We start from the raw sequence: 26148 nt of genomic DNA on the forward strand, positions 1-26148 counted from the left end.
CCTTTGTTTGCAATTACAGAGGTCAAATGTTTCCTGTAGTTGTTCACCAGGTTTTCACACACTGCAGGAGGGATTTTGGCACACTCCTCCACACAGATCTCTAGAACAGACAGGTTTCTGCGCTGTCGCTGAGAAACACGGAGTTTCAGCTCCCTCCAAAGATTTTCTATTGGGTTTAGGTCTGGAGACCGGCTCGGCCATGCCAGAACCTTGATATGCTTCTTACAGAGCCACTCCTTGGTTTTCCTAGCTGTGTGCTTTGGGTCATTGTCTTATTGAAAGACCCACCCACGACCCATCTTCAATGCTCTGCCTGAGGGAAAGAGGTTCCCCAAAATTTCACAATACATGGCTGCGGTCATCCTCTCCTTAATAAAGTGTAGTTGTCCTGTCTCATGTGGAGAAAAACACCACCAAAGCAAGATGCTTCACAGTAGGGATGGTGTTCTTGGGATGGAAGTCATCATTCGTCTTCCTCCAAACACGGGTAGTGGAATTATGACCAAAAAGTTCCATTTTGGTCACATCTGACCACAAAATGTTCTCCCATGACTCCTCCGTATCATCTATATGGTCATTGGCAAACATAAGACAGGCCTTGACATGTGATGGTTTAAGCAGGGGAACCTTCCGTGCCATGCATGATTTCAAACCATGATGTTTTAGTGTATTAGCAACAGTCGCCTTGGAAACTGTGGTCCCAACTCTTTTCAGATCATTGACCAAGTCCTGTCTTGTAGTCCTGGGCTGATTCCTCACCTTTCTCAGGATCATTTGAGAACCCACGAGGTGATATCTTGCATGGGCCTCCACTCCAATTGAGATTGACAGTCATGTTTAGCTTCTTCTATTTTCTAATGATTGCTCCAACAGTGGACCTTTTTTCACCAAGCTGCTTGGTAATTGCTCCGTAGCGCTTTCCAGCTGTGTAGAGTTGTACAATTCTGTCTCTGGTGTCTTTGGACAGCTCTTTGGTCTTGGCCATGTTCAGGGATGAGAATGACCAATTTGGAAAAACACTGAAAATGTCTGTCGGGGGGTGGGGGTGCGGGAGAATGAGTTTTCTCCTGGATATTTTTTGCTCCTATCGGAACACTGAGTGTACAGCACTTTGCCGGGAATGTCCACTTTTTGTATGTGCTAGGTTAGACATGTTGATACCGTTTTCGGTCCTATCTGCACGGTTACACTTTTTTGAAACCATGCCCGCCTGAAACAGTTTTTGATTCCAGCATCCTTATCAATTGCCCTCGCTCAATCTTCACCCTTTTTTTCCCCAACACTTTCGCCATTGTAAAACTTTGAACACACCGTCGCTCAGTTCGCACTAAGTCCCACGCGCCATTACTTGGCTAACTAACAAGTTACACTGCGATTTCTGAGAACCGAGAAGACATGTACATGGCAATGGTGACTAACACGATTGGATCGTTATACTGTATAACTCTGTTGTCCAATTGAGTAATGTGCCGCAAACAAGTTTTAATGTTTATGTCGCAAAATGCAAATATTTACACTACCGAGCAAGTTAGAACGGCATATGATAGTCGTGCTTGTGCTAGCACGAAGCTGAACTTGCAGCTCGGAGCCCACCACCAAGAGGCAGGCGCACGAAACCCCCCCCTGAAATATTCTCAACGGATTTGCGCTTACCTCCAGAATGGTCATTGGAAATCTGCCGCTCGGCGGAAAATTCTCATACCTGCATGTTACAACTTTGAGTCTCACTGATTGGGTTGGACAGGTGTCATTATGCAGCTAATGACCTAACAGGTGCATCTGATTCAGGATAATGGAGGTGGACCATTTAAAGGCGGACTAACAGGTCTTTGGGGATCAGAATTTTAGCTGATAGACAGGTGTTCAAATACTTATTTGCAGCTGTATCACACAAATCATATTAAAAAAAAAAAAAAAAAATCATTTCTGGATTTTCATTTTTGATTATCTCTCTCACAGTGGACATTCACCTACAATGAAAATTTCAGACCCCTCCATGGGATAACTTCCAATATAGAAGGGTGTTCAAATACTCATTTTCTTCACTGTATGTATATGTATATATTTAGACAAGTATCGTAATAAGATCGCAGTTCGATGATAGACTTTGTGGTCGTGTCATCGGATTAGCGGCCGCATGGTCTTGGCCACTTGGGTGAATAGGTTAGGCTCCGATGGTGGGGAAAGATGCTTTTCCGACATGTAGGCTCAAACATATTGTCAGAGTCTACTGGGATCAGCTGGCAGATTCCCCTGTCAGAAATAATTTGAACTCCCACCTCTGGAAGAACTTTGCTCATGTTGTGGGTAAAGCGGGGGACATGAAGTCCAAGTGGATGATGTTCCGCGCCTCCATTGCTGAGGCAGCTGACCGGAGCTGTGGCCGTAAGGTGGTCAGTGCCTATTGTGGCGGCAACCCCGAACATGTTGGTGGACACCAACAGTGAGGGCTCCAGTCATGCTGAAGGAGACCCAATGGGCATTTTTGGCCTGTGGGACTCTTGAGGCGGCTAATAGGTACCGGCTGGCAAAGCAGAATGCATCTTAAGTGAGGCAAAAGCCCAGGCATGGGAGGAGTTCGGTGATGTCATGGAGAACGACTTCAAGACAGCTTCGAGAAAATTCTGGTCCACCGTCTCAGGAGGGGGGAAGCAGAGCAGCGTCAACACTGTGTATAGTTGGGATGGGGCACTGCTGACCTAAACTTGTTGTGAGTAGGTGGGAAGCATACTTCGAACACCTCAATTTCACCAACACGCCTTCCCATGAGGAAGCAGAGTCTGTGTTCTCTGAAGCGGGTTTTTCTATCTCTGGGGTTGAGGTCACTGAGGTGGTTTAACAGCTCCTCGGTGTAAGGGCCCTGGGGGTGGATGAGATTTGCTCAAAGTTCCTAAAGGTTCTGGATGTTGTGGTTTTATCCTGGTGTACACGCCTCTGCAACATTGCATGGACATCGGGGACAATGCCTCTGGATTGGCAGACTTTGTTTGAGGGTACCCGTTTTTAAGAAGGGGGATCAGAGGGTGTGTTACAACAACAGAGGGATCACACTCCTCAGCCTCCATAGTAGGGTCTTTTCAGGGGTGCTGGAGAGGAGGGTACGTCGGCAAGTCGAATCTCAGATTAGGGAGGAGCAAGGTAGATTTCGTTTTGGCTGTGAAAAAGTGGACCAGCGCTACACTCTTGGTAGGATCCTCGAGGGTGCATGAGAGTTCGCCCAACCAGTCAACATGCGTTTTGTGGACTTAGAGAAGACATTCGACCGTGTCCCTAGGAGAGTCCTGTTGGGGGGTTTTCGGGAGTATGGGGTACTGAACCCCCTAATATGGGATGTTGAAAAGGGAGTTTTGTTACCACATATGGTCGATTGGAGGTCTTTCTCAATGCAAATGAGTCTAGATGTGGACAAGCTTGGTAATTAAGAGCAGGTGGGGTTCATCAACACACACTGGTTATTAGTGTGCTTGAAACAGTTGCCCGAACATTTAATGAATATTTTTTCTTGTATGCATACATTCTAGATTTCAGTCATGCAAATACATTTAGAACTTGTTCTACTTAGTCTTCGATCAGTGAGGGACCTGAATTCTAAACCAGCTGATTTAGGGAGGATTGTGAAGTATACCCTGGACCAAAAAGATTGAATTACCCAGAGAAAGAAGACCAAAACTCGAGAAAGCTTACCATATCCGGTACTGTAACCGTGGCCTCTGCGCCCACGACCTCGACTGTTGTAGGAACGCCCAACATGTGATGATGAAGATGAAGCATTGGCACTGCCATCCATATTGTATCCCCCTCCTCCTCGCTCCCCCCGCTCTCCTCTCTCCTTGTCTCCAGGTCGATGGCCCTGCGTGAGCTGACGCAACTGTTCATCAATCTGCATCCGCTCCAGACGAAGCTGTTCAACCTCCTAGTTAGATAAAACACGTCCAATGTATGAAAAAAGGAAAAGCCAACACACTGGGAAAAAAAGCATTTTGCTAAAATACACATTGGTTATTCAGGAAACGAGCAAAAACGCTTGGGAACTCGTTCACATTTATACTCATCATACACACATCTACACCTCCTGTGTGCCTTGTGCCACTTATTCTTAATCGTGCTAGGCTGCATCCCTGTGCGTTATCCCCAAGCTTTCTCAGCTCTTCCTCTAGTTGTTGGCTCTGCACAAGAAGCTCCATCATGTCCTACACAGTGAAAAACCAACAGCACAGAACATGCAAATTGCACAAACACACACACACACACACACACACAAACACAATGCCAAAAGGTATACAAAACAAAAGGCAAAATGCAACAAAGCAAAAAGGTAAATAAGATAAATAAAAAGATTGTTATTAATACTCAACCCATTGCGAAGCACACACAAGGGCAAATTTAGACTACACTATGGATGGATATTAGCAATGTGACAAGACTTCCCAAAAATGGTAGTCTGGCAAAATGTGATATCTGTTTGGAATAGGCACACCACACCAAGAATTTCAAAAATCAGATCATGGCTTCTGGAGTTTTTTTTGTGTTAGGGTTAAAAAAAAAAAAAAAAAGAAGCCCTTTTTGGCCAGTATGTTTGTGAGATGTCGTCTATAGGAAATCTATTTTTTTTTAAAAATCCTTCAAATTAAGAGTGAAACAATATAACCAGTATTCCTCAATGTAAAAGTATCTCCTCAACCCGTTGGTTTTGTCTGCTACTTGGGAAAGCCCTTCTCTGAATAGCTGACACATTTGAGTAAAATATCCATCACTAGCTGGTACAGATCAAAATTCTAAACGGGTTTCTTCTCAAAGTCAATACATCAAAATTAATATGACATTTAAAATGGCATCACTTGCTCAAAAAACTCCAGTTAAATGCCACAAATAGAACAGTATTTGTGAATAGATTGTAGTTCAGTAATCATTTTATTCATTAATGCATTTGTTGTGGATTTTAAAGGCGTTTGAAGTGGTCATTCCATGTTTTTAAGAAACTTCCAAAGATGACAGCGACTTGTCACATTGCTAGTACAATCACAGTCCTGCAGGAATGTAGTTGTTAGTATCACAATAAAACAAATTAACACATATTTTAAAGCCAGTAAAATGCCTTTTCAGTCACGTGTAATTTTTCAGATAATGCTTATTTAATATAGCTAATTAAATGTATGGTTAGTGTCATCCTGTCCAAAGCCAGTTACATACAGCCATCCTAATCATTTGAAATTTATTATTTGTTCATGACAGTTTTGGATTTCTGCAACACAATTTGGCTAGGTTAAGTGATGGATAATAGTAGAAACTTGACAACATTTGCAAGGCCTTGCAAGTCTAAAGTATGGACACAATTCAAATGTGTGTACCTTTTGACTTTAAATTCTGCATTTTATATCACGGCCAGTATCCACAATATTGTTTTTCTGAATCAGAACTTGGAAAAAACCTTAACCCATTTGAAAGGTTTAGAGTTACAAGCAGAGTTTTACTCACCCCATAATTTCTCATGTCCAATAGGACCACCAAATTCCCTTCCACCTATGTATAATGCATTTTTACAGTATATGATTTTGCTTCTACCAATATGATCAAAACAAGTATTATCTTTATTTTTTACCCAAAGTATTATTTTTAAATTAAGCACTTTATTTTAAATTCACAGCCAGGCTCACGTTTGATTATCCGGGCAAAATTTTAAAGAAAACATGGTTGGGCCAAGCAAAACGCATTTAATTTAATGGGATTTAAGTTAAACTGAAGTATTTAAGAAAAGAATTACATTAAACAAATCACAATTATAAAGAAATGAATGATGGTTTTTCAGTCATATTTAAAAAAAATAAATAAAACTTTCACAAATCCTGCCAAGCGACGTAAACTTGTGAGCACAACTGTACATATTACGTTGTCATATCGAAAAAAAAAAAGCATATTTTTTTTTTTTTTTTTTTTTTTTTTTTTTTTTTTTTTACAAGCACGAGGTGGCAGTGGCAGATAAGAATGAAATTGTTCTCCATTCTTAGAACCTCTAAGTGGGGGTGCTAAGTTGGAATGAAAGTGTAAAATTTATTCAGAATCTAGGTGGCAGTGGCACATTGGAATGAAAGCGTACAGCTTATAACTTCTAGAGGGCGGCATACATTTCTAAAATGTGGACGTTATTTCTATTTTCCACCTTATCTATGTATAAATAGAGCTCATGCACGTGATGTCACCATTTCCATGGCACCATATTGCCGGTCAAACAGACCTGCTCGACATTGTGGGACATATTGAACCGGAGGAGAATATTTACATTACCCGAGACCTGTTGTGGTGTTGGTTGTCACAAGTGACGAGACAGATATTCAAAGAGATCATTCTATGAAATACCAGCTGAAATTACCAGAAAATATCGATGGATTTCAGCAATTAAACATGATGGATGGTGCACAACCAAAATACGCCTCATTTCAGGTGGGAATTATTCTTCTCAATCTCAAATTACCAAAACGTATTTATAATGCCAAGTTAGCTCATTTGAGAACAATGCGTGTTAAAAAAAAAAAAAAAAAAAAAATGTCTGTCGCAGAGGTTTACGGAGGTTTAGTGTGACCGCAATCGCTTCCATACACAGTGAAGAAAATAAGTATTTGAACACCCTGCTACAGTGCCCTCCATAATTATTGGCACCCCTGGTTAAGTTTTTTAGCTTCTAATATTTTTTTTCCTAAATAATATGAGACCTCAATGGAAAAAAAGAGAAAAATCCAACCTTCAATACGAGTGCATTTATTCAGTGGGGAAAAAAAAATCCCACATAAAGAAATAATAATTTGACATCAAATAATGTGTGTCACAATTATTAGCACCCCTGGTGTTAATACTTTGTACAACCTCCTTTTGCCAACAAAACAGCACCTAATCTTCTATAATATTTCACAAGATGGAAAAAGACAAAGAGGGATCTTCAACCATTCCTCTTTGCAGAATCTCTCATCCAGAGACCTGGGTCCTCTCCTCTGTACTCTTCTCTTCAGCTCATCCCACAGGGTTTCAATGGGGTTGAGGTCTGGGGACTGAAATGGCCATGGGAGGAGCTCGATTTTGTGTCTGGTGAACCTTTTCTGTGTAGATTTGGCCATATGTATAGGGTCATTGTCTTGCTGAAAGACCCAGTGACGACCAATCTTCAGCTTTCGTGCAGAGGGCAACAGATTTTGATTTTAAATATCTTGGTATTTCAAAGCATTCATGATGCCATGCACCCTAACAAGGTTCCCAGGGCCTTTGGAAGCGAAACATCCCCACAGCATCACTGACCCACCCCTATACTTCACAGTGGGTATGAGGTGCTTTTCAGCATGTGCATCTTTCGTGGCAGGCCAGATCCACAACAGAGTGTTTGTTGCCAAAAAGCTCAATCTTGGTCTCATCAGACCAAAGCACACTGTCCCAGTTGAAGCCCCAATACCGCTTGGCGAACTCCAGACGTTTGCGTTCATGATTGTGAGTGAGGAAAGGTTTTCTCCGTGCATGCCTGCCAAACAGCTTGTTGGCGTGTAGACAGCGCCTGATGGTTGATTTGGAGACTTTGTGACCCCAGGATGCTACCATTTGTTGTAATTCTGTAACAGTGAGCTTTGGAGATCTTTTGATTTGGCTTACCATTCTCCTCACTGTGCGTGGTGGCAAAATAAACTTGGGTTCTTGTCCAGGCTTGTTTACCACTGTTCCAGTTGTTTTGAACTTCTTAATTATTCCTCTCACAATGGATATGGGCAGCTGCAGTTGAGTGGCAATCTTCTTGTAGCCTCTGCCTGAAGGTCGACGCAGATCTGCCTCACTTGTATGCCGTGTTCCTTTGACTTTCCCAGGTTTAAGAGTGGAAAAGAGAAATGGCCTCTGTGTCACGTCATATTTATACCCCAGGGAAACAGGAAGTGATGAATTACTAATTAAACGTTCCTACATACTCTGTTAAACTTTGTAAACTACTGTAGAAATGACAGAAATGATATTTATTTCCTGGGAATTGTTAAGGGTGCCAATAATTGTGGAACAGGTGTTTTAATGAAAAATAATTATTTTTTAGTCAGGGATTTTTTTATTTTCTTACAATTCATTTGAGTTGAAGGTTAGGTTTTCCTAAAATTTTCAGTGTTAATATATTCTTCTGCAATAAGCAAGGAATTTCTTTTAAGGCTTTTAACACATCTTAACTGGGAGTGCCAATAATTATGGAGGGCACTGTATATTGCAAATTCTCCCACTTAGAAATCATGGAGGGGTCTGAAATTTTCATCGTAGGTGCATGTCCAATGTGAGATAGATAATCCAAAACGAAAATTCCAGAAATCACAATGTATAATTTTTTTAATTATTTATTTGTGTGATACAGCTGCAAATACGTATTTGAACGCCTGAGAAAACCAATGTTAATATTTAGTACAGTAGCCTTTGTTTGCAATTACAGAGGTCAAAGATTTCCTGTAGTTGCTCACTATGGTTTGCACACACTGCAGGAGGGATTTTGACCCACTCCTCCACACAGATCAGTCAGGTTTCTGGGCTGTTGCTGAAAAACATGGAGTTTCAGCTCCCTCCAAAGATTTTCTATTAGGTTTAGGTCTGGAGAGTGGCTAGGCCATGCCAGAACCTTGATATGCTTCTTATGGAGCCACTCCTTGGTTTTCCTGGCTGTTTGCTTCGCGTAATTGCCATGTTGATAGACCCAGCCACAACCCATCTTCAATGTTCTGATTGAGGCAAAGAGGTTGTTCCCTATAATCTCACAATACATGGCCGCGGTCGTCCTCTCCTGAAGACAGTGCAGTTGTCCTGTCCCATGTGCAGAAAAACACCCCCAAAGCATGATGCTACCTCCCCCATACTTCACAGTAGGGATGGTGTTCTTGGGATGGAAGTCATAATTCGTCTTCCTCCAAACACGGTTCGTGGAATTATGACCAAAAAGTTCAATTTTGGTCTCATCTGCCTACAAAACCTTCTCCCATGACTCCTCTATATCATCCAAATGGTCATCGGCAAACTTAAGACGGGCCTTGACATGTGCTGGTTTAAGCAGGGGAACCTTCCGTGCCATACATGATTTCAAACCATGACGTCTCTGTGTATTACCATCAGTCACCTTGGAAACGGTGGTCCTAGCTCTTTTCAAGTCATTGACCATGTCCTGTTGTCTACTCCTGGGCTGATTCCTCACCTTTCTAAGGATCATTGAGACCCCACGAGGTGATATCTTGCATGGGGCTTCACTCTGATTGAGATTGACCGTAATATTTAGCTTCTTCCATTTTCTAATGATTGTTCCCACAGTGGACCTATTTTTCACCAAGCTGCTTCAGTAGCTCTTTCCAGCCGTGTGGAGTTGTACAATTCTGTCTCTGGTGTGTTTGGACAGCTCTTTGGTCTTGGCCATGTTACAAGTTTGAGTCTTACTGATTGTATGGCGGGGACAGGTGTTTTTATGCAGCTAACAACCTCACACAGGTGCATCTGATTCGGATAATACATGGAGTGGAGGCGGAGTTTTGAAGGCAAACTAACAGGTCTTTGGGGGTCAGAATTCTAGCTGATAGACAGGTGTTCAAATACTTATTTGCAGCTGTATCACACAAATAAATCGTTTTAAAAAAAAAAAAAAAATCATACATTGTGATTTCTGGATTTTTCTTTTTAGATTCTCTCTCTCACAGTGGACATGCACCTATGATGAAAATTTCCGACCCCTAAATGATTGCTAGGTGCGAGAACCTGCACTATATCAGGGTATTCAAATACTTATTTTCTTCACTGTACGTTCTATGGAGACGACTCCGTCCTCTTTTTTTTTTTTTACCCCCAATTATAGTTAATGAATGCGAGTTTGTGTAAAACCAGGGGTCAATTATTTAGTATTTGTATTGAATACTAGCTGAAAAGATAGATGGATTCTGGCAAAGGTTAACATAACCAAAATGGCAGCTCATTGCATTGCTGGACATTGCTTGAAGTCTCGAGAGAATGGAATTACCCTTCATAAGTCTGAAAGAGACCCGGTTCGTTGTGAAAAATGGATTACACGGGTGCAGAGGACGAGAGCTTTGTGGGTTCCAAATCACAGGTAAGGTGTGTATTCAGCTACTAAAAAAATAATAGTTCGGGTCGGACTACTTAATCGTTCTCTCATAACATAACAAAAGATCCGCGTATGAAATATGTCGATGTGCGCGTCGGACGGCGTCAGGCTGCTGCGCGGACGACGGCGAATCTGAAGAACCCAGCCAACAATGTCTCACTCAGCCTTTTGTGAGCAATAATACACCCCGGCTCGATAGTGTTCATCGCGTACTACGGTGGCGGTGAACAACCCTCTAAAAGCAGCACGCCTTGGCTCCATTATATGCCTAAAATCACCCACACCGCCTGAGGGGCCGCATTCGGCGGTCACAGCTTCTGCGAAGGCTACGCGTCAGGTTTTGCGGACGGTGGCGGTTCTGAAGAACCCAGCCGAGAATGCGTCACTCAGCCGCATGCACGCAGTAAAGCGCTCCAGCTGACTGTGTTGTTCATCATACTGCGGCGTCTATGAACACCCCCCTAAAGCAGTACGGCTCGGCTCCGTTATAAGCCACACCGTCGCAGAAGTGGATCGGACAGGGGATGCGGTTTGGTCGTGATCGCATATCATTTGAATATGGCTCGAAACAATAATGTAATATTGCCCTGAGGGCTCGAAACAGTGTAATATTGCCCCGGTCACTTCACTCGGTTGTGTGGCTTTGTCCTTTTCGAAGAGCTTCCGTGTCAGAAAGGATGTATTCGTCTCCCATAGTTAGGGTCCACCGCGTGTTTTCATTGGCGAATGTCCGGTTGAAGTCACTTACAGAGGATGCAGCCAATATGGCGACCACTTGGATATCGTAGAATGACACTTCTGCAACTTTGCGCATGGATGACGCGCTATCCGCTCATATTTATTTTTTCGTATGGACATTGAAGTAAATAATGTTCGATGTATTTTTCCCATGACAATATCTAATTTAGAATGTTTATAGAGATGACACTTGGGCTTCAATTAATGAGAGTTTCTGTAAAACCAAGGGTCATTTATTTAAATATTCGCATTTGTATTGAATACTAGCTGAAAAGATCGATGGATTCCGGCAAAGGTTAACGTGTCGTCGAACACACTTCTGCATTAACAAGCCATCAAAACCGTCACTATGTGGGATTTATTCCTGATAAGAACGTATCCAGCAACAAAGTATTCGCATGCATGCAGACTTTTATACGCTTCCAAACTTTTCTGTGTAAATCTCGACGACTTACTCGCCAGATCCATGTGTATATCCAGTTGTCCAAGACAAGCAGAAGCGAATTAACAGTCCAATTTCTTATGGGCTAAAATATCGACTTTGGCAATAATAATGGATCCTCTATGACAAGTTTATCTAATTTTTCCATGTACCGTGGTTTATTTTCAACTTCTACATGTCTGACGGTATCGGACAAGACTCTGGGCGTCGTGATACGAGACATATTTCCGTGTCACCTCCAACCGACTTAGCATTGAGCAATGCTTAGCTGGACCGGCAATATACAAGGTAAACAAAAGTTAAATGATTTTATGACGTAGGTGCACGAGCTCCATAGGCACGATTGACTTTTGACAATTTTTCTGGGGGAAATCATTACACACGGGTCATACAATTTCAGTACATGGGATCCAATGGTGCAATGTGAGCTGGGCGGTGGCCAAAGGCAGGGACCGATCCGATCCCCGGCTACAGAAACTAGCTCTAGGGACATGGAATGTCACCTTTTTGGCAGGGAAGGAGCCAGAGTTGGTCCGTGAGATCGAGAAGTTCCGACTAGATATAGTCGGACTTGCCTCTACGCACTGCTCGGCCTCTGATACCACTCCCCTTGAGAGGGGTTGGACTCTGTTCCACTCTGGAGCTGCCCACGGTGAGAGACGCAGAGCAGGTGTGGGTATACTCATTACCCCCCAGCTCGAGGCCTGTAAATTGAGGTCTACCCCGGTGGATGAGAGGATAGTCTCCCTCCGCCTTCAGGTAGGGGGACGGGTCCTGACTGTTGTTTGTGCTTATGCACCAAACAGCAATTCAGAGTACCCACCCTTTTTGGAGTCCTCAGCAGGAGTGGTTGAGAGCGCTCCCTCTGGGGATTTCACCATTCTATGTTCTGTTATTGGACTTCTGTGCCCATCACAGATTGTTCATAACCAACAACATGTTCAGGAATAAGGGTGTCCCACATGTGCACCTGGTACCAGGACACCCTAGGCCGCAGTTCGATGTCCGACTTTGTAGTCGTGTCATCAGACTTGCGACCGCATGTCTTGGACACTAAGGTGAAAAGAGGGGCGGTGCTGTCAAGTGATCACAACCTGGTCGTGAGTTGGCTCCAATGGTGGGGGAAGATGCTGGTCTGACATGGCAGGCCCAAACGTATTGTGAGGGTCTGCTGGAAACGGCTGGCCAATTCCCGTCAGAAGGAATTTCAACTCCCACCTCCGAAAGAACTTCGCTCACGTTCCGGGAGAGGCGGGGGAGATTGAGTCAGAGTGGATGATGTTCCGCGCCTCCATTGCTGACGCAGCCGACCGGCATCAACCACAGAACACATTGGTGGACACTAACAGTGAGGGATGCTGTCAAGCTCAAGGAGGAGTCCTATCGGGCATTTTTAGCCTGCGGAATTTCCAAGGCAGCTGATAGGTACCGGCTGGCCAAGCGGAATGTAGCTTCGGTGGTTACTGAGGCAAAAACCGTGGGAGGAGTTTGGTGAGGCCATGGAGAAAGACTTCAAGACTGCTATGAGGAAATTCTGGTCCACCGTCCAGCGTCTCAGGAGAGGGAAGCAGTGCACCGTCAACACTGTGTATAGTGGGGATGGGGCATTGCTGACCTCAAGTCGAGATGATGTGAATCAGTGGGAAGAATACCTCCTCATTTTCACCAACACACCTTCCCATGAAGAAGCTGGGTCTGGGTTTTCTGAGGCGGGATCTTCTATTTCTGGGGTTGAGATCACTGAAGTGGTTAAAAAGCTCATTGGTGGCAGGCCCCAAGTGGTGGATGAGATTCACCTGGAGTTCCTAAAGGCTCTGGATGTTGTGGGGCTGTCCTGGTTGCCATGCTTCTGCAACAACACATGGACATTGGGGACAGTGCCTCTGGATTGGCACAATGGGGTGTTGGTCCCCCTTTTTAAAAAGGGGGACCGGAGGGAGTGTTCCAACTATAGGGGGAAATCACACTCCTCAGCCTCCCTGGTAAGGTCAATTCAGGGGGGCTGGAGAGGAGGGTCCGTCAGAAGTCGAATCTCAGATCCAGGAGGAGCACTGTGGTTTTCGTCCTGGCCGTGGAACAGTAGAGCAGCTCTACACCCTCGGGAGGATGCTCAAGGGTGCATGGGAGTTCACCCATCCAGTCTACATGCTGGAGAGACTATGTCTCTCGAATGCCCTGGGAACGCTTCGGGATCCCTCCGGAAGAGCTGAAGAAGTGGCCGGGGATAGGGAAGTCTGGGTATCCCTGCTGAAACTACTTCAACCACGACCCGACGCGGAGAAGCAGTAGAAAATGGATGGATGGATGAATGGACAGACGGACGGGAGCCAATGGGAGCCATCTCTAGCAAAGGGTGGCTGCATTCTCAAATAAGTTCAACCATGTTGGGGTCTTTTAATTATCATATCATCATATTCATTATTTTTAATATTTAAAATATTTTCAGCTTCCATGTCATGAGGTATATAAAGGACACAAAATGTACTGTTTCACTAGATGACGATAGAAAAATATAACTATGTGTTCAGATGTGGAGATCTCTGCGTCTGCGCAGGTTAATTCCAAAACTCCAAATGTAGTATTTTATAATCATTTACATGTCCACAGAAAACGTAAGAGCGTCGACAACCGAACGAAGGTCTTTCCCTCCTCCCCACTCCTAGTTTTTGCCAGACTTCAATATCATGTGATCCAGAAGTCACTGTCACCGAAATCTTTTGAGAATGGACCCATTTGGTCTCCTTTGTCAACATAACAATGATGTATTTTTTGGTGTACTATGTTCTGTCAAACTTTATCAAGGTATTTCTATGTGCATGCGCAAGGGCTACTGGCGCACATACACATGGGCATACCCCTAAAATCGTAGGGACGCCCCCAAAACTAAGGTATTCTCCTTCTGGTGGTACAAAATTCTTCTTCTTGCCCCTTACATATTCCTTTGTGGTGAAAACAAACCAACATTTGAAAACAGAATATATGTTAAGTCACTTGAAATGCAAATTTACTCAAAATTTTGATGAAACGCAGTGATAAAGATAATCATAAGGATGTCACTACAGCGTGCTTTTTTTTTCCCCCATAGTGGTGGTGTCAGAGTTAATATCACCACTGGATATACAGTTGTATTATTATTATTATTATTTATAGTTGAAACATTTGGCAGGTCCTGTCATTGCTGAACTTCATGTAAATGAGAAAATGTCACTCAAAAAAGCAACTTGTAGATTCAGACGTTCACACCAGAAATGGATTGAAAATGGGTTGATTAAAAGGCATCCGTAAAAATTATATGAATTGAGGCAATGGTGTAATCCGGACACGCGCTCACAGACAAATACAAGTATGCGCTTACATTGAGGTAAGAGATGTGGTACTCCAGCAAGACCTGGACATTTCCAATGCTTTCCTTTGTACCGACAAAGGTAAAGGGGACCATTCCCTGCGTCAACAAAACAAAAACATAATTTGTAGGTCAGCATATGGCAGTAAACGGCACAAAATACACTACGACAAACTTTACAATTAATTTATGACGACCACAAATGGAAAAAAAAAAAATCTACAGAAAACCAACTTACTTCTTGTCGAGGTTGCTTGTTGTCATTGTCTCCTTCTATCCTGACCCTCACAACACCAGACTTATCCACAATCTCTTGAATGACCTTTCCATTCTTACCAATGACTTTGCCTAGGTAAAAAGAACAGGTCAACGAATTGCGCACATTTCTGCATTTTACACTTATGTCATATCAGAGCATTGCTTCTCAGTGTTGCAGTAAAAGAGTCATCAGTAATAACTAAGATTTACATTAAAATGTGCAGTATTAAAAATATATATAAGTAGCTGAATCCATATTTCCAAACCTGTGTACATACCAACAAGGTTTCTTGGTACCTGGACAGAATCCTCAACAAACTCTAGGAAGTTCCTTGCCTTTTTCACCGCTTCTGCTGTCTAAAACATGATAAAGGAGAGCTTTTATTTTACAAACACTCTGCTTGAATGAATAGGAGGCGTGGGGTTGCAAAACCTGCAGGAAATGAATACAAACTCCATATGTACTATGACTCTAATAAGGTTTACACTACTTATCCTACAGTAAATGTGTGTGTATTACATGATCCACTCGGGGACATAAGATTGGAAAATCATATTTTTCACTAACAAAACTAATTATTTGCTTCTTTTTTTGGGTCCCATTTTGTATGTTAGTATTTTGTTTCAGAAAATGAAAATGTTGCATGTTAAATCCATACATATAGCATACCCAAATGTAATGATTTGGCATTGGAAAAAAATGGTTGTGAGTCTTGGGAGGAACCGAAAGAGTCTGGTTATCAGGATGGCTGGCCTTTGCTCCATGGATTCCTCACTGTGTGGTAATATTGGGGCCACAGCTCTCAAGTTTAGGTTACATTGGACAAGATGCTAAAGTTATCTTTGGAGGTGTTTCAAATAGGCAAAACTTGCTCAAGAGATCACACAGTGGTATAAAAAGTTTTTCCAACATTCCCAATTTTAAGATTTTATTTAGCATATTTACAGGGATCCCATTTGATGTGCATCCCATGTCTGAGGCGCCCAAAAATTTGAAGTGACACATGAAGCATATTCATTCTACATCTTTAGAGGCATGGTTTACAGCTCGCCCTAAGTGTGTGTGTTGAACTTCCACACAGAGCGAATCGAAAGTACAAATCCTGTCTTGTTGCTAGCTAATCAAATACATGTACACAATGGACATGGGAGTTTTTTTCATAAATAAATTTTCTTTGTCGTGGCAACACCCATCACACCACTTTCGATGCAGTAAGCCGCTGGCAGAACGCTATGCTGATTTGGAGTTGTGCATGTTCCCCACATCTATCGATCTCTCTCTCTCTCTCACGCATACACACGTGATAGTTAACGGTTTCTAAACCTAAACCACCACAGCATGTTATAAATATTCAGGCTGTGGTTGACTTCAGTAAACTCATTTTCAGCATCACTAGAATGACAAGTAAAGGTCTTACGTCAGCAGTCCAGGATGGCCCTTATTTTATATATTAGTTATCCTTTATTTAGCCAAGTAAAACCTTATAGAGATAAAATCTTTTTCAAAAGCCAAGAGGCAGCAAAAGCATGACAAAATTAATACAATATGTATACATTTGTTAAATTGAACAATTCTACATATTTACAATAAATATAAATACATTTAGATGGCATGATGACACAGTTGGAAAGCATTGGCTAACCTAACCCAGTGAGCGGAGGATGACCGTATCTGTAGTCAGTCATGACAACTTAAAGGGACTCAATGTTCCAGGGTTGGGAGTCATTGTTTCCAGACACGTATTCTTGGACTCACAGTCTCAAGTGTAAAATTATTATGTATTCATCACACATTTTCATCCATTATCTGAACCGCTTTCCCCACAAGGGTCGCGTGAGTGCTGGAGCCGATCTTAGCTATCTTCAGGCAGGAGGCAGGGTACTCCCTGAACTGGTTGCCAGCCAATCGGAGGGCACACTGAAACAAAGAACCAGTTGCACTCACAATCACACCTAAGGGCAGTTTAAGTCTCCACTTATTCCATGTATTTGAAATGTAGGAGGAAACTGTAGTGTCTGAAGAAAACCCAGCCAAGAATGGAAAAAACAAGCACTCCACACAGGTGGAGCTGGGATTTGACCCCGCTTCTCAGAATTGTGAAGCAAATGCTCAGAGCACTCGTTGACCATGCTGTCATTCTCATTTTCAAATCAAAATTATTTTAATACCATCCATCTATATTCCTCCTCTTATCTGAGGTCAGGTAGTGAGGGCAGCAGCCTCACCATGAAAAACCCAGAGTCTGCTCCCAGTGGGAACTCCATCATTTGGCTGGGAGATTTCAAAGCTAACGTGGAGAATGACAGTGACCTAGTCCTCTCCGATCAGAATCCGATCGGTTTTCTGTTACTGGACTTCTGTGATAATCAGTGATTGTCTACAGTGAACACCATGTTGAAGCATAAAGGGGTCCACATATGCACTCGGCACCAGGACACCCTAAGTTGGAGTTCAATGATCAACTTTGTGGTTGTGTCATCGGAATTGCAACACTTGGGTGAAGAGAGGGACGGAGCTGTCAAGTGATCACCATCAAATGGCGAGTTGGCTCCCATGATGTGGAAGATGCCAGTCCGACATGGCAGGCCCAAACGTATTGTGAGGGTCTACTGGGAATGTCTAACAAAATCCTGTCAGAAGGAGTTTTAACTCACACCTCTGAAAACTACTCCTGTTTCAGTCAATGCAGAGTACATTGTGTCCGAGTGGACCATGTTACACGCTTCCATTGGTGAGGCAGCAGACCCATGGCCGTAAATTGGTCGGATGCCTGTCGTGGCGGGAATCCCAGAATCCATTGGGCGGACACCAATGGTAAGGGATGAGGTCTAGCTGAAAAAGGAGTCCTTTCGGGCATTTTTGGCCAGTGGGACTCTTGAGGGAGGTGATAGGGACTGGCTGGCCAAGCGGAAAGCAGCTTTGGTGGTCACTTAAGTAAAAACTCGGGCATGGGAGGAGTCTACCAGACTGCTTTGAAGAAACTCCGGTTCATCATCTGGTGTCTCAGGAGGGTAAATTGGTGCACCATCAACACTGTGTATAGTGAGGATGGGGTGCTGTTGACCTCGACCCGGAACGTTGTGAGTCTGTGGGGAGAATACACACTCCTCAGTCTCCCTGGTAAGGTTTAAGCAGGGATGCTGGAGAGGAGGGTCTGTCGGGAAGTTGAATCTCAGATTCAGGAGGACTAATGTTTTTTTTTACTTATATGCAGGCAGTTCTCCAGATGGTTTGAACCTTTTGATATTATTGTATATAATATAATATTGCTAAAAAAGCTCCAGGAAAACATTGTGCTTGCTCGCATGAATATCAAGCCAAGTAAATCTAGAAGCATCTCCATCTTCAAGGAAAAACTGTCAAACCCCCGCTTTCACATTAGTGAGGAAGCAATGCAAACTGTCTTCGAGAAGCCTGTGAAGAGCTTGGCCCGGTGATATGATGCCTCTCTTAAGGACAAGCTCTGGTGTTTGCAGTATGGGTTACTTCCTCAACTCCTTTGGCCACTAACCCTCAATGAGATCCCACTTTCAAAGGTAGAAAAGCTGGAGAGACTGACAGTTCATTTGTGAGGAAGTGGATTGGGCTTCCCAGGTGCCTCGGAAACATTGAGCTCTACGATAAAGGGATGTTACACCTGCCCATTTCCAGCCTGGCAGAGGAGTACAAGTGCACCAAAGTAAGACTGGAAATTATGCTACTGGATTCAGGCAGTCTGCTGGGAGCCCAGACTGCCCCCATTCTGGCCACTGGGAGGAAGTGGACACCGCTGGGCACAACTGAACAGGCACAGGCTGCACTCAGACACAAGGACATCGTTGGCCGAGTGCAGGAGGGGAGGAGTGGCCTTGGGCTTGGGGCCAGTAGACCAGCATGGAGCAAGGCCACTACTGCTGAGCGGCACAAGCTGGTGGTCCAGGAGGTACGGCAAGAAGAGGAAGCACAAAAGGTGTGACCAAGCTGTGTCGCAGGCCAAGCAAGGGCAGTGGTTGGCCTGAAAAGGAGTGGAGGCAAGGAAAGTCACCTGGAAAGAGCTTTGGGAGAAGGAGGAATTCAGGGCAAGCTTTACCATCAGAGCTGTGTAGACATCTTGCCTTCTCCCACGTACCTAAACCAGGGGTATGCTGAAGATCCCAAGTGCCTGTTATGCCCAAATCCACCAACAATGAAGGACATCCTGGTTCGTTGCAAGATCAGCCTTACTCAAGGTCGTTACACCTGGCGGCACAACCAAATGCTAAAGCATCTCGCTGCTGTTCTGGAGAACCAGCGGATGAGGGTGAATGCGCTCCCACCCTTGTCAGCCAACTGGCAACCAAGGCAACTGGCAAGGACACACCAACAAGCCACCAGACAACAGATAGCTGGGCAGTGCTCAAGTCTGGAAGCTGCTGGCAGACCTGGACAAGAAGCTTTCCATCTGAGATTCCAAATACCACCCTACGACTAGATCTAGTGCTTTGGTCTGCCTCTGCATTATCGAGCACACAGAGCCCAGGGAGGGGGAAGTCGAGGAGGCGTATGAGCAGAAGCGGCTGAGGTATGCAGGACTTGCGGCCGAAGTGCAACAGCAAGGCTGGAGAGCAGAGGTATGCCCTGTGAAAGTTGGCTGCAGAGGGTTTCTGGCCTCCTCAACATCCAGGCTCCTCAGAGAGTTGAGAGTCTGAGGGAAGGCCCATCGGCAGGCAGTCAGATATCTTTCCAAAGCAGTGAAAAAGGCCAGCCAGTTGTTGTGGATAAAGAGGAAAGACCCCAATTGGGCCTTCAGGAGAATTGATGGCACCTAGGGGGTGAACCTGGGACGCTGGGATTCGCTGCTGAACCCTCCCGAGAGTGTCGTGGGCCTATCAGCAAAACACTTGATGACGGAAGGAAGCCCACTTGATAACCCATAGGATGCCATCACTTATTTGAACATCCCACAAAGCTTCATTGGAGCCAAAATATGCATGAATAGAGGGATATTAACATCTAGTCCTACATCATACAACTATGGAGTATCAATGAGATCCCTGAACTTCTTGTAAAAGTAGGTTGAGGAACATTGTACTTAAACTGTTCAACTTTTTTCTAAAGGGACTTATTCATAGAGATGAACTTTGCACCATCTTTGCTTGTGAATGACTGAAGCCCAGGGAAACTCCTTTTACACCTAATCATGGGATCCACCTGTTCCCAATTAACCTGTTCAGCTACTGGATGTTCCAAACGTTTTTCGTGAGCATTCCTCAACTTTTTCAGTCTTTTCTGCCACCTGAGCCAGCTTTTTTGGAACATCTTGCAGCCATAGAACTCCAAGTTAATGATTATTTGCAAAAAAACAAAGTTTAATTTGAACATTAAATGGCTTGTCTTTGTTGTGTACCCAATTAAATATAGGTTGAACATTTGCAAATCATGTTATTCTTTGTTTTGGTTTTTCTTTTTTTTTTTTTTTTGGTCAAAACAATGTGCCAACTCCATTGGAATTAAGTTTCTTGTAGCCTTTACATGAGTATTTTTGTGGCTGATCACAAATCAGAGTTTAAAAAAAACAAAAAAGGATCCGATCACAACATGGAGCACAAAGTTTTTTTTTTTTTTTCTAAATTACCTAATTATTCATGGTATATACTTGTGCACTTAATTGCTGAAAAATATATTTAGAATAAATAATTTATCTGTGTCCATCTATTAATGTGTATTTGTGCGATTTGTCCAACAAAGAACACAAACACACTGGTTTCACTGTTTGCATGTATGCTAGCACGTGCTTTTTAGCATCTACATAAGCTCCTATATAATGCCACTCACGAGGCAGTGAGGAACAATTGCATTTCACATCTGTAAGCAGAAGAAACTTTCATTGCCCCACACACTGCCTGTGTAGGCAGGTCCTTACTGACGATGTTGTACACACTCATGCACTTTAAACATCCTCCAAACATGCGTTGTGACACCTTAGTGCATGTTTAATGTCAATTATTTCTTGCCACTTTTGTTTTCTTATTTGCTAGTTGTGCTATTTTGTTTGCTGAGATGTGATCATTTTAGTTTTGATGTAACATTGTCAGTGTGCACAGGCTGCTTGGTTGTAGTTAATTGAAATAGTCACTCAAAGAACATTTTAGGATTTTGGAACTTGGTGCCCATAAGGTGTATTGTATTATAAGGGGCCCTGCCATTTTTGAGAAAATTTAGGACTTTTCAGTGCGTCGTATGGTTCAAAAATTCGCTAAATGTCATACATTTTACACTATTGCAGTAATTTAGGGGTGGTTAACCACTCCTGAGAAGGTTCACCACTGTTCCCAATTTTCCCCATTTGTGGTTAATAACTGATCATCTTTCTACTGAGTGTAACCTTTTCTAGACCTATTTGTTTTTTTCTTTGGATCATGGCATGATGAGTTTCTTTCCGAGATTCTGTAGCATATTTTGAGTGACAGGTACGACTTAAATGATAAAATACTTTATTAATACTTTTTTTTTTTTTTTTAATCTAACAAATCTGGCGGTTTTGGGGGGATTGGGGCAAACACCTTTTCACCGTGCTATGCAGCACAAAAAAAAAAAAAAAAAAAAAAAAAAAGATTTGATGGATAGGTGGATCATAAATGTGTGGAATGTGTTGAGAACTTTGTGAGAAGAACCCTACCTCTCCATAAATTCTGAAGGTACCAGTCTCTTCATCCAAATCAATGGCAGTGACACCTGAAACTTTTCGTGCTTGCTGAATGTTACTGCCATGACTACCAATGGCCAGTCCCATCAAATCTGGTCTCACCATAAACTCTTCTTGGAAGGATGACACCAGGTGCCTCGAGTTCTAAAGAACAAGGAACATTAGTGAAGTTGATCATAGCATTCAAATACTGTTGACATTTAAAACAGTTAACACGGGAAACCAATTGACCTCAAGGTGTTTTGTAGCTTCCTGGTTGCGAGACATGAGCATAAGTTTGGTTCTGAGGCTGCGGAGGTGCATGTCACTCAGCAAAGACACACGCTTCACTGTAGACTCATTGGTGGACTAGAAATTGAAAAATAAAAGTACATTATCAAACTATGCTTTGTTCTGTACATGAATTTTTGAGAGATGTAAATGCACTAAAACTAAAAGGGACAACTTTGTGTGAAATTAATCCAATTGCAGATATAGAGAGATATACAGGAAAAAAAATTCTTACCACAATGACCAACTGGCTGGTCTCAGGACAGTATGAGACATGACAGGCTTCCACAGCTTTCTTAAAGTCCTTATGGGCATTATCAGTCTGACACCTGAAATGTATAAACATTTTAAAAAGCTGCTGTCAGCACGTCAGTTCTCAACTTTACTCAAGAATAATTTGATTTGAGACAAGCATCACACTCAATGTGAAACATTAACAGCGAGTTCTCGGTTTAAGACGTCTCAACCTAAAACATTTCGACTTTACGACACCAGAGTCTTGTCTGCCATTATGGCCCCAGCACCATAGTGTTTCTGCTTAGCTCATGCATACTGCTTATCTTTTTGTGCGCTGCGAGTTTATTTGCCCTTTTTGCCCACCTTTTTACACATTATGGCCCAAAAGAAGAAATCTGTTTTTTTTAAGCAATGCTGGTCTAGCCGAAAGCAATGCAATAACATGGAAACAAAGCTTAATATCGTAAAAAATGACCTGCCTGCAGTGTGTTGGGCAATGAAAGCTTCTTCTGCTTACTGATGTGAAATGCAATTACATGCAAAAAACACATAATAGCATGCCTGCTAACAGTGTAACCAGTGTGTTTTAGTGTACTTTTTTGAACAAGTCACAAAAACATTTGCAAATGTTGGAACTCAGTGTGCACGGAAGGTGCATCACATTGTAAGGTGCTATGTCTACTGTGGGGACTCGCATATTTAAAAGAGAATTTAAGACCTCTACAACCGTGAAAATGTGGTACATTTAACAAAAAAAAAAAAAAACCAAAATCCGTGAATATGGGGGGCAGTGAAGGGTGAACTACAAATAGACAAGGGCACATTGTACTCTGGTTTCCTCCCACATCCCAAAACCATGGTAGGTTAATTGATGGTAGGCTAATCGGTAGGCTTGAATGTGAGTGTGAATGGTTGTTTTTAGGTTGTTTTTAAGTGCCCTAGGATTGTACCCCCACTTATCACCAGATAGCTAGGATAGGCTCCAGCACACGCGCAACTCGAGGGAGGATAACTGATACAGAAAATGGGTGGCCACTGAAGGCTTTTCCTCAAATCATTTGTCATTTTTCCCCTTAATGTACACCGGTGGTTTTCGAAATTTTTAAGGTGCACCCCCCTTTTTGGAGATTAACCATACACACACACACAACACCCCCACTCGAAATTTTGTCCAATCTGCCAGCACTGAAAATTGTACTGAATGGGGACATTTACACACACAAACTATGTTCTCTATGAAAATGGAAATGCAATTCATTCAACAAAAGAGAACAGTTTTTTAAAAGACAGTTGACAGCACTCCGGTACCTCTACTTACAAACATTTCTCGTGACAAAAAATTCATTTTACAAAACACCTCCTCAGAAAAATATTGTCTCTAGTTAGGATGGAAATACAAGATGTGGAAAAAACGGGCACTGGATTCCCTAAATTCCACCGAAGGTAAAAATCCTATATCTTGGTTTGTGTGGCTCAATAGAACTGCTCTCCCACTGGCTATCGCCGTAGCATCTTCCTGGCATCCCATTGGCTAGGAGGGACATCAATCTTTACCCATGGTCGTTTTTGAATCCCTTGGACACACAACCGTTACCGAATCATGCTAGCGGTGTCACAAGCTAATGCACATTGGAAAAGTACAACTTTTTATTTGCGTTTTTTTAGTTTATTAATTTTTCTTCACCTTTAGTGGAATTAAGTTGTGTGCGTGCATACATTCGTACATATGTTTTCGCTCAGCTGTCAAACGTTTTCCTAGCTCCTCAGTCACCCACGATGCCTTTTGGTTATCACTCACCCTTCTCTTCGCATAGTCAGCCAACGGCAAAGGTAAATTTTATTATTATTCTTTACATTATGTACTTTGAATGGCAGGCGGGGGTGGTGGCTTGGAATGGATTGCTCTATTTACATGTAAAATGTGTTTCTAATTACAAAATAATTCACGTTACGAAATGACTTCCGGAACGGATTAATTTTCTAAGTAGAGGTAACAGAATATATTGTAAAAAACAGTCATTAAAGGTCAAGTGTCGTCAAACGGATGATTTTTGGTATCTTATTAATGAAAAACCCACAGCCAATATGGTCCCATATGTTTTTTCGCCACAAAACGTGATTTTGACGTACACAGCTTTTTGAAACTCCCGCCATGAAAATCCTCTCGGGGATTTGTTTTCGAGAAGAAGCAGGAAGTGACGTAAAGGACAGCGGCGCCCCCTCGTGGACTTGTTTGTTTCCATTAGTTTTACGTCCGGGAATGTAGCTCGTTGTTCCTTCGAGTTAGCCAAAATGCTTGAACACTCAGGAGATTGGAATTACCCTTCATAAGTTTGAAAGAGACCCTGTTCGTTGTGAAAAATGGATGGCACGGGTGAAGAGGACGAGAGCTTCGTGGGTTCCAAATAACAGGTAGGTGTGTATACAGCTCCAAAAAAAAAAATAATAGTTTGGGGCGGACCACGTAATCGGTCTCCCTTATAACGGAGCAAAAGATCCGCATATGAAATGTGTTGATGTGCGCATACAGCTAGTAAAAAAAATAAAAGTTTGGGGCAGACCACGTAATCGGTCTCTCTCATAACGTAACAAAAGATCCGCATTTGAAATGTGTCGATGTGCGCGTCGCCCAGCCAACAATGTCTCGATAGTGTTCATCGCGTACTGCGGCGACTTTGAACATACCCCTAAGAGAAACATAGCTCGGCTCCACCTCCTCCTTATATGCCACCACGGGCGCCGAAACTCAGCCACACCGGCTGAGGCGCCGTGTTCGGCAGTCACAGCTTCTGAGAAGGCTGCGCGTCGGGCTTTGCGACGGGGGCGGCTCTAAAGAACCCAGCCGAGAATGCGTTACTCAGTCGCGTGCGCCCATAAAACGCCCCAGCTCGACTGCGAGCACACCTCTAAAGCAGCACCGCTCGGCTCTGTCATAAGCCACACCGGCCGGTTGCGATGAGCCGCAATGGCTCATCTCCGCCGCGGGAGTGGATCAGACGGGATGCGGTTTGGCCGTGATCGGTTATCATCTGAATATGGCTCGAAACAATAGTGTAATATTGCCCTGAGGGCTCGAAACAATAGTGTAATATTGCCCCGGTAACCTTATGGGTTGTGTGCTGTTGTCCTTTTCGAAAAGAGCTTCGGTGTCAGAAGGGGCGTCTGTTGTTCGGCTTCCATAGTAGCAGGGACTGCGTATTTTCAACGGCGGAAGTGACGATGACGTCAAGGACAGAGGACGCAACTAATATGGTGACCACTTGGATGTCGAGGGACACTCAATTGCGCAACTTTGTGCACGGATGACGCGCTCTGCGCTCACTTTTTTTTTTTCGTATAGACATTGAAGTGAATACTGTTATATATAATTTTCATTACAATATCTATTTTAGAATGTAGGGGTATAGGGATTTCAGTCCCACTTTAAAAACATAATGGAAGAAAATGTAAATACTGTTTACTAGTCTTATGAAGTGTAATTAATACAAAAGTGTTACACATTCAAAAATAAACTGAAGTTCCTTTTGCATTCCTGTCGTTTCAAATGTGCCCCCCTACTCCCTCGTCCTCTTACACTCACTCAACCCACCACATTTAATAATAAGACTAATCATCCCATGGAGGAATTGTGGCTTGGCCACAGAAACAATGATTAGAGACTTTTAGAGGAACCCAGATGCTGTGTTATTAAGCTTTTATTTTTGCCTGTTTTGCATTGGTTTGAAGACTAAATTAAAAATGGGAAAAGTGCAGCACAATGTTTTACTTATTAGTTTTACTGATGTTGGCATAGGTTTCATGGATCCAGTTTGACTTCACTTAGTTACACGTAGCATAGGCTGACGCTCAGAGTCTGAGCGACCACATCAGACTTCTAGACATTGTGAAAGCCTCCTTTGCATGATATAATCTTATTCTAAGTGCTGCACTGAAGCGAGTGATTATTTTTAAGTGAAGAAACATTTTTGTGTTTTATGTTTTTGTTTTGTTACCGCCATTGAACAAAAACATGACTTCACATGTGTTCGGCGTAGGTTTTCAACACTTTCTTCTTCAGGGTCGGCAGACTGTTGGCATGGAAATTGAGAACCTA

At 43.0% G+C, this 26148-nt stretch overlaps 1 protein-coding gene across 5 annotated transcripts in view; it reads right to left on the minus strand.

The window, feature by feature from the left end:
* Positions 1-26148, minus strand: part of fxr1 (FMR1 autosomal homolog 1) — a 41582-nt gene that overhangs the window by 11576 nt on the left and 3858 nt on the right. For 2 of the 5 annotated variants that reach the window (XM_061824928.1, XM_061824927.1), the window contains exons 6-13: positions 22054-22147; positions 21780-21896; positions 21522-21692; positions 15162-15240; positions 14864-14973; positions 14638-14730; positions 4062-4190; positions 3685-3913 (exon numbers count right to left, since the gene is read on the minus strand). In XM_061824928.1, the coding sequence (XP_061680912.1) occupies positions 3685-3913; positions 4062-4190; positions 14638-14730; positions 14864-14973; positions 15162-15240; positions 21522-21692; positions 21780-21896; positions 22054-22147 (1022 nt within the window). The remainder of the gene's footprint in view (positions 1-3684; positions 3914-4061; positions 4191-14637; positions 14731-14863; positions 14974-15161; positions 15241-21521; positions 21693-21779; positions 21897-22053; positions 22148-26148) is intronic. The other 3 variants (XM_061824929.1, XM_061824931.1, XM_061824930.1) reach the window with 3 other exon arrangements.

The sequence above is a fragment of the Syngnathoides biaculeatus genome, chromosome 7 (genome assembly GCF_019802595.1).
Source record: "Syngnathoides biaculeatus isolate LvHL_M chromosome 7, ASM1980259v1, whole genome shotgun sequence".
Taxonomy (NCBI): domain Eukaryota; kingdom Metazoa; phylum Chordata; class Actinopteri; order Syngnathiformes; family Syngnathidae; genus Syngnathoides; species Syngnathoides biaculeatus.